Below are 9,687 nucleotides of genomic sequence, written 5' to 3'. Positions count from 1 at the left end.
TGTATCTGACCCATAAAAATGGACCCCTCGTAGCTCACATCTCCTGCTCTCCTGCTTTTCACCTCCCACATTCCATTCCCTCAACCCTTCCTTTAAAAACCCCTCAGTAAATCTAAATCTTTGAAATGGGATAGCTTACCATCTCCTTCAGCTGAATACATCTGCTTTTCTAACACCAACCATTTGACTTCTGAGTTTTTTTCTTTCTTTTTCAAGGGGGCGGGCAGCCGGACCTGAGGTGGGTAACAGTTTCACGGCAATCAGTACTTTTCTAGTATATAGTAGGAACCTGTTTTTATCTTCAAGAGGTAAAAAAAAATCTATGAAACTAATCCTTAATCATTGTTAAAAATTTGTGAAACACCAGTGAACAAAATTATTTTATCGTTTTTTTTCCTCAGAAACTTCCAGACTTACTTTCTGACCACTTGATGGACTGTGGGGACCACGAGAGGCCAATTACATTTAGAAAATCCTTGTCCAAGCCTGAACTTTTGAAGGGAAGGGGCTGGGCCTTGTTTATCTTTAGTCTCCAGCCTAGGTCTAGCACATAATAGGTGCCCAATTCATGGATGAAGTATTAGAAATCACAATCCTTACGAATGGCAGAAAAAGAAAAAAAGACAACTATTGGGTGGATAAGAAAAAAATCATAGGTTTCACTAGGTTGCTGTGTGGTTGTAAGACACCTAAGATGATTGTTACGTAAATATTTGGTTGATGTTAGTATGTATGGTGTGTGTATTTTATGTGTTCCGGGTGTGTACCATATCACATAATTGTCAGGGCCCCAGATATCTACCCCTGTTCAGGGTCGGGGGTTGCAAACTTCGACTTGCCAGCAATTCCACCCGTTTTCCATTGTCTGCTCGTATATTTTGTGGTGGATGCAGGATGGGAGCCAAAAAAGAGAAAGAAACAACAAACGTTAGTAGGTGGCGGCAGAGGGAGGCGGTGGGGAGTGTACCGGGGAAGCGCAGGGCTGGGTGGGATGATGGGCGTCGGGTGCCGGGGCACAGCCGGTGGTGGGAGGTGGCGGGAGGCGGCGCCCGGGCCGCATTGGCCCAGCGGGCGCCCCTCCTCCCGGGGCCGGCCAGTTGTGCCCAGAAAAGCGGCTTCGCCCTGCGGCGGAGGGAGAGGCGACCTCGGAGACAGAGGAACCATGGCCGAGTATACGCGGCTGCAAAATTGCCTGGCGATGATCCGCCTCCGAAACCCACCGGTCAACGCGATCAGGTACCGGGCTCGGTCGCCTCCAGCCGGAGACAGCAGGGGCCTTGCCTGCCCGCCGGCTCTGGAGGTTTTGACGGCCCCCTACTGGTTTAAACTGAGAAAGACACTGACAAATTGAGCAACTGGTGTGTGCCAGGGCCTTTTTACCTAGTTTAGCTTGATTAATCTTCGCAGAGAACTCCAATCCCCCTTTTACTGGCAAGGAATCTGAGGCTGAGAGACAGACAGATGGCTACTAAGTGGGGAAGAGGCATTTGAACTGGATCTTTCGGTGCCGGCTTCGTGCTGAACCGTTCTGCTTGCTTGCAACTTTGGCTTCCCGGGTGGACTTTCTATTCCAAAGGTCTTGACTTAGCACAGTGTTGGACCTTGATCCCACCTCACTCCCCAACTTCGAGTCCAGGCTGCCCTTACAATGTTTGGCTAAAAGCTTTAAGAATCGGACAATAAAGTGGTTTAAGATTTTTTAAAAATAAAGCAAGGTCCCCATGAATGCCAACACAGTGAGTGAAGGAGAATTGTGTACTGGCCCAGAAATGCAAAATGGTTTCTCCTGACCTGTTCTAAATCTCAGGGCCTTCGTGCCTCCCTGGAAGGTCCATGTCAGAGTAAGCCTATTAAATAGCATTTTCTGAAAAAACTGTGCAGTTTATCTTCCTTTGTTTCACCGTGGGGTACCTTTTTCCTGCAATGAATGCCCTTAGAGCATTACTTTAAAAAATAAGGTCAATACAGCTTTTTAAAAAATTAATGAAGTTAATTTGATTTGGTTCTTCCAAATCTTTGAAAAAAGGTACAGTTTATACATCAACCTTGGAAAGAGCCACCCATCCACAGGGAGTAGAAGTAATGGAAATTATAATTTATGAATAATATATACAGCATAGATAGACTTTTAGTCAAAATTCTTATCACATGTTGCTGGAGCCAAAAGAGACTGAAACGAGGAGACCTGCTAATTTTAACTGACTTTTTTTTTTGTTTTTGTCCTGTCATCAGATTGGGTTTTATCATTAGTATTAATATTATAGTTCTGATTGTAATATGAATTATTGCATTTAATAAAACAAACTGCAGAAATAAAATTACACAAGGATATGTCCACTTGCCATTCCCAGAAAAAAAAAAAAGCAAGATATCTGTTATATTGGTTTTCACAAAGAAAAATGTAAGTAATATGATTACATAGCACTTTTGGACTTGTCAGTATAATCATTAGAATTACTAGATATTAGGATTCTGCTGCAGCCTCTGCTCATAAGAGGAAACTGCCCATCAAGACTTTAGGGAAAAAAATTTCATCATATAACACCCATTACTAGCAATATTTTCTGATAACTATTTTAAATGTTTCTGGAATTTAACCTGTTCTCTATTAGTGTCTACCTCATAAAGTTGTTGTGAGATTTAAATAAGTTGGAGATTATAAACTGGCGTTTAACAGATGTTAGCTATCATTATTCTCATTAGTCAGAAGGCCGGTTACAAGCCCCTACCAATAGGCCCAGCTGCTCAGGATTCAGTTCAGCTTGATTAGAATTTTCTCCACTTGGGATTAAATACTCACCTCCCTGTTCTCTTCTGTCTTCTGAACTTTATTTTAGGTAGGGGCATAAATCCCAGCACGGTCATCTAGATTAACAGATTCCCTAATTTTTTTCTTTATGTTTTTCTTTCCTTCTTCCCTTCCTATTTCTAATTTTATGTGGGAAAGTTACCTATTATTAGCTCACTGAGAGATTCTTACTTGAATATTTTTTTCCTGCCCAAACAGTTTAAATCCTTCATTGCTTGTTTAGGCAGCCATATTTCCTTCCAGTCAGAGGAACTCCAATGCTCTTTACAAATGTAGGACATGCCTGATTACTAGGTCTGCCTCCTCCAGAACAATGGCTTTCACACTCTTTTTGTTGCTGTAATCCACATAGTAAGAAACCTCATGTTTTACATAGCAACTCAAGGCACACACACACAAATACAAAACTGAAAACAAAGTTTTGTGTAGCAAAATCTATCCTTACGTGTTATGTAGTTTGGTATATTCTCTCTTCCATTTCTTTGTTTGAAAAAATGCTGATCATAAGCCACATTTTGTGTGTGATTTGATGACCTTAGGTTAACAGTAAAAAAAAAAAAAAATGCTGTCAAAAAGACTCTCTTTGGTCAAAGAAGCCAAATTTTGGTCAGCACTCATGAGATGCTGTCTTCATTCCAGACTCCATTTCTCCACACTTGACAGTAGTAAGGGGAGAAAATAATTTCTTAAATCCTGTGGTTTTTACGTTGCTGCAAGACTGTGATCCCTCTCGGTCAGCCTGAATTTAGTAAAGATGCCTCTGTTACAGCCATTTTTATTTTTCTTTATTTTCCTGTTTTTGATTTTTGCAGAATTAACAAGAACATGAGAAATAAAACAGGAGGGGTTAGTTGAAATGGGGAAAGCCAGTCTCTTTTCTTTAGTGGTACTGACTGAGCTAACTTCGGCTAATTTCATAGCCATCATTTACCAGAGGGAAATGTTATTGCCCTTTGAACTTCTCAGTATTATGTAATGGTTCAGAATCTGTTTTTCATTGTCAGGTTTGGTTTCTAATTAATCAGGCAAAGGCAGCAAGTTTTGTTTGATTTCATCTAGGCTAAGAGGTAAAAGGCAGTAGGGTGACTATGGTTAACAATTAAGTTTTGTATATTACATAATAGGCTAGAGGAGATGCTTTTGAATGTTTTTGCCACGATGATAAATGCATGAGGTGGTTGACACATTAACTACTCCAACCTGATTATTATACAACATATATGTATCAAAACAGCAGATTGTACCCCATAAGTATGTAATAATTACAGCGTGTATTTAATTAAAATTAAATAAATAGAAAGAAAGAAGACGTAAAAGGGAATTATGTGCAAGGGCAAGTATCTCCATTATTCACTGAGGTTTTAGCTCATAGTTACTGCTCTTAACAATATGGCCTTTGTGAAAGTTTGTTGTTTGTTTTCACCCTTCATACAAAAGAACAGATTTAACCCAGAATATTCAGAATTCCAAGGCAAAACTGATTGGAATCTGGTTAATTTTTCCTTTAAGCAGTTCCTCACCACTTTTCCTAACTCTTTCACCACCCCTTGGCAAGTATTAATCCCTTGCTTCTTGGCAAATACTCCTTTGTTGGTCTTTGTGATTTGGGGCTCCCTTGGTACTGAATCAATCTGCTGAGCCTCTCCCACTTCTGAAATGGAGACATATCCAGAGGACCTGCCCTGAGCTGTCTTCTTTTCCTTTGGTAGACTCATTCATACCTGGCTTTAACTATCTCTTCTGTGGATGTCTGCTTCATATACTGAAACTTAGCAAAATCTGCTATAGGCCCTATTTTGCCCTGACCTTGCCTTTACCTCCTGAATTAGTTAGGATTAGGTTTGTTTTCAGAGACAGAAAACTCAAAATAATAGTGAGTTAAATGAGAAAAAGTTAATTTCTCTTACAACTGTGTCCTGGTATGGTATGGCTGCTTCACAATCATCAGGGGACTCAATTCCACCGTTTGCCGTCCTCAATACAGGTCTTCCACTTCTTGGTCCAGTATGGCTGTTCCCAATCTAGCCATCACATCCGCATTCCTGCCAGAAGTGAGGAGGAAAGAAAAAGAGAAAAACATACTCAATTTTTGAAGGACTTTTCCCAAAAGTTGCATATAGCAAATATTTTTCCATCTCACTGGTCAGAACTTAGTGCCTCGGGCAGACCTTACTACAAAGCAGGCTGGAAAATGTAGCCTTTATTTTGGGCAATCATGTATCCAGCTAAAAAACCAGCTGTTTTAATACTTTGAAGTAGGTGGGGAGGAATGGATATTTGAGGTAACTGGCAGCCCCTGCAACATCTCCTAGACCTTTTCACCTTTACTTTTCTTACATTTTGCCAATATGACAAATTGAAAGTTATTTTGTCCCACTTTGAACTTCTGCATCACTTTCTTTGTACCTTTATTTCAGCCCTCATCCTAGTGTGCCTTACATGATAAATTGTGTACATCTGTTAGGTAAACTCCATGCAATGTGCATAGAAGATGTATAACCGTATTTTAAAATTGGTTAGTGCTGATTCTAAGTGGTCAAAGTTGAATGCAGAGTTCAGGAAAATAACATGTTTTAAAAAGTGGATTCATTTAATCAGCTTAGTGCTTAATTCACAGTAGACACATATATAATTTGAACAAATTAGTGAAAGCTTTAATGATAAGTATGATTTTTACCCATTGTGCATGTGTTTAAGTTTTCATTGTTAGGAAAGGAAAAAACTCTGAAATGGTAGAAATTTAATTCTGACTAATTTGGTTTATGTAATTTTTTGTTGTTGTTTGCTTTAGTGCAGCTGTAATCCATGGAATAAAAGAGGGACTACAGAAAGCTATGACAGACCGTGCGGTAAAAGCCATTGTGATTTGTGGAGCAGATGGCAAATTCTGTGCAGGTAATTAGTGTCTAACTCCCTCCCACTATCTCTGGAATTCAACCACAGACAGATCGATACTGCATTAGCTGTCCCTGTGGGTAATAACTTAGTGTGTGTAAAGGATATGGAAGACTTGAGTGGGAATGAGAAACATTGTGGAGAAAAAGACAGGAATCACAGGAGAGAACCAGAGAAGACTTTGGCCTTAGTTTCTTTTATATAGGATTGGGCCTTTGGAGGACATTTAGTTCCACGTTTGATGGCTGTTATACTTGCTGGTATATACCTGCTCTTAACATGTTTCCACTCTGTATGAGCTTGGACAAGTCTCTTTAATCTCCTGAACCTCAATTTCTCTACCCATGAAGTAGGAACAATAATATCTGTCTTAAGGGATTTTTGTGAGATCACATCTGAAAACCTCCAGTTCAGCACACACAGAAAATGTTCAGTGTTATTTTTTAATTCACACAGTCTTGAAATTAAATTCATTTTTCTTTTGATAGTCACCCATCTCAGTGACCATGGCACTACTTTATTGGGTTATCGTATGAAGATGCAAAAATATTGACAAAATATGGCAAGAATATCAGAAATGGTGATTTGTTCAATTGTATTTGTGACGCCTCTTCCTCTTTTCCCAAATGAGTGTATCATAGCTTTTAACAAAAGTCACATGGATATGAGTGCCTACTCAATATTACTTTAGCCAGAGGAATTTAATGTGTGTTAATGTTAGCCTGAAAGGACACAGATGTTGGAATCATGACAATCAATAAAATGTTAATCATTATAGTAATTACCATTTATCTTGCCTGCCATGTGCCTGTATTGTGTAGGTTATTTATTTATTAATAGTAATGAAAATAGTATTTTTACACACATTATAGTATTTTTACACACATTATAATATTTTTACACACATTATATTTGAATCCTCAGTAAATCCTACAATCCCCATTTATAAATGAGAAGGTTGAGCCTGAGAGAAATTAATGTGCTAAACATTAACCAGCTATTAAATGGCTTACTCACTGTTTGGAAACTTAAGGTGGGGCACCCAAGATGGTGATTTTGAGGCATGGAAAAAGGGCCCAGAATTATGGAGACTTGACATCTCTTTGTTTTTAAAAAAAAAAAAAAGGTAAAAGAGAATGTAGAGTTTGAGGGCAGGAAAAATTATTCTAGAAAAGATTATCAAACTTGGCTTAATAGACTTATATAGAACAATGACCCCCAAACTGGAAAAATATACATTCTTCTTAAATACATCTGGAACATTACAAAAATTGACCAGATTCTGGACCATAAAAGATTGCCTCAATAAATTTCATTTAGAATATATTCTCGGACATAATGCAATTAAGCTAAAAATCAATAACACAAATATAACTAGAAATTCTCATGTGTTTGGAAATTAAATTCATTTCTTAATAACCTCTGAGTCAAAACAGAAATCAAAATGGAATTTAGAGAATATTATGAACTGAATGACAATGTAAACATAACATATAAAACTTGAGGAATGCAGCTAAAGTAAAAGTTAGCAGGAAATTTATAGCTTTAAAAGTATGTATTAGAAAAGAAAAAAGGCAAAAGGCTGAAACATAGTGAGCTAAGCATCGATATTAAGGACCAAACAAACAGTAGAATAGACCCAAATAAAGTAGAAATAGGAAATAATAAAGAAGATAAATTAATGAAATAGAAAACAAATGTGAATCAAGAGCAACAACAATGTCACAAGTTACTTCTTTGAATGGCGGGGGCACGGAGGAAAAAAGAGGTTATTGCTTAATGGGTACAAAGTATTGGAAATACTTTCGGAAAAAAAATTTTGGAAATAGAGGTAGTGATTACATGGCATCGTGAATGTAATTAACTCCACACAATTGTATGTTTAAAAATGCTTAAAATGGCAATCCTTATGTTACGTATGTTTTATCACAATAAAAAAAAAATGAGGGGAAAAAAGTTAGTTCTTTGAAAAGACTAATAAAATTGACAAACCTCTGGAGAGATTGATCAAGAAAAAAAGAAGAGACACAAACAATGCATATGAGAAATGATAAAAAAGATGTTACTACAGATGCTTTAGCCATTAAAAAAGATATTATGAACAAGTAGAAAAATACAGCTAACCAAAATTGACTTGAGAAGAAATAGAATACACAAATTGTTCTATAGCCATTAAGAAATTCAGTCATTAATCAAATCTCACAAGGTAAATTCCAGGCCCAGATGACTTCATTGGCAAACTCTACTGTAGAGTCAAGGAAAAGATTATTGCAATTTTACACAAATGTTTCAGAGAATTAAAAAAAGATGGAACACTTCTTCTTAGGGCTGCTGTGACAAATTGCCACAAACTGAGTGGCTTAAGAAAACAGAACTTTACTCTCTCAAAATTCTGATGGCTACAAGTTTGCAGTCAAAATACCAGCAGGGCCCTTCTTCCTCCAAAGGCTTCAAAGAATTTTTCCGTGCCTCTTCTAGCTTCTTGTGGTTGCTGTCACCTTTGGTTGTAGATGCATCACTCCAATCTCTGCTCTGTCTTCACATGGCCTTCTTCCCTTTATGTCTGTGTCCAAATTTCCCCCACCCTAATCCATCTTGACCTCATCTTGATTACATCTGCAATGACCCTATTTCCAAATAAGGTCACATTCACAGGTTCTGGATAGACACTATTCAACACAGTGCCCTTCCCATCTCATTTTATGAAGCTAGCATAACTTTACCAACACTTGACTAGGACAGCATGAAAAATCAAAATTATAGGCCAATTTCATTCATAAATGTAGATATAAAAGTCATAGTGTATTATAAAACTGAATCTAACAATATTAAAAAGTATAATTCATCACTTTTATCCTAGAAATATTAGATTGGTTGAACATTGGAAATTCATGCCATTGAAAGATTAGAGAAAAAGTCATATGATTATGTCAAGAGATGCAGAAAAAGCATTTGATAACATTTGACATACATTAAAGATAACATTTCTTAGTAAATTAGGCATAGAAAGGAAATGTCTTAATCAGGCAAAAGCTACCTGTTTTGAAAAACCTACAGCAAATATCAAACAAAGTGGTAGATTGAAAGCTTTCCTTATGGGAAAGGAACAAGAGAAGGCTGACTGTTCTCACCATTTCTACTTTTGTATTCAAGGTCCTAGCCTGCCCAGTAAGGCTAGAAAAAGAAATAAAAGGTGTAAGGATTGAAAAGGAAGAAACAAAACTTTATTATTCAGAAGATATGGTAATGTTTTTAGAAAAATCAAAATAATAAATCAGAAAATTATTAGAATTAGAGAATTTAGCAGTTTCTGGATACGAAATCAATATCCAAACTTAATTTATATATGCCAAAAATAATTAAAAAGTGAAATCACTATACCCTTGTCTGTTCCTTGGGATGATAATAATACTAACCTTATGCTATAAGTAAAAGAATACAGAATTGTGTTTAAGAATGTGGGTGTTGGGGCTGGCCCGTGGCTCACTTGGGAGAGTGTGGTGCTGATAACACCAAGGCCACAGGTTCGGATCCCTATATAGGGATGTCCGGTTAGCTCACTTGGGAGAGCATGGTGCTGACAACACCAAGTCAAGGGTTAAGGTCCCCTTACCGGTCATCTTTTTAAAAAAAAAAAAAAAAAAAAGAATGTGGGTGTAACAAACTGCCTGAGTTCAAATCCTTATTCTGCCAGTTACTAGTCATGTCTGAACTGGTTACTTAACATCTCAAAGACTTAAATTCCTCAGGACTCATTCATGACAAAGACCCTCTATAAGTTAGGTATAGAGGGAAAGTATCTCAACATAATTAAAGCCATATATGCCAAACCCACTGCCAATATCATCCTGAATGGGGAAAAGCTGAAAGCTTTTCCTTTAAGAACAGGAACTAGACAAGGATGCCCACTCTCACCACTCCTATTCAACATAGTGTTGGAAGTACTAGCCAGAGCAATCAGAGAAGAGAAAGAAATAAAGGGC

General features: G+C 37.6%; 1 protein-coding gene across 2 annotated transcripts in view; it reads left to right on the top strand.

Moving 5' to 3' along the window:
• Positions 1 to 1,139: 1,139 nt before the first annotated feature.
• EHHADH (enoyl-CoA hydratase and 3-hydroxyacyl CoA dehydrogenase) overlaps positions 1,140 to 9,687 on the top strand; it is a 44,441-nt gene continuing 35,893 nt past the window's right edge. The window contains exons 1-2 of one of the 2 annotated variants that reach the window (XM_063105744.1): positions 1,140 to 1,236; positions 5,601 to 5,704. In XM_063105744.1, the coding sequence (XP_062961814.1) occupies positions 1,163 to 1,236; positions 5,601 to 5,704 (178 nt within the window). In that variant the 5' untranslated portion in view covers positions 1,140 to 1,162. The remainder of the gene's footprint in view (positions 1,237 to 5,600; positions 5,705 to 9,687) is intronic. The other variant, XM_063105749.1, reaches the window with a different exon arrangement.

Source organism: Cynocephalus volans, chromosome 1, assembly GCF_027409185.1.
Source record: "Cynocephalus volans isolate mCynVol1 chromosome 1, mCynVol1.pri, whole genome shotgun sequence".
NCBI classification, from domain to species: domain Eukaryota; kingdom Metazoa; phylum Chordata; class Mammalia; order Dermoptera; family Cynocephalidae; genus Cynocephalus; species Cynocephalus volans.
This window is presented reverse-complemented; position numbering and strand designations above follow the sequence as displayed.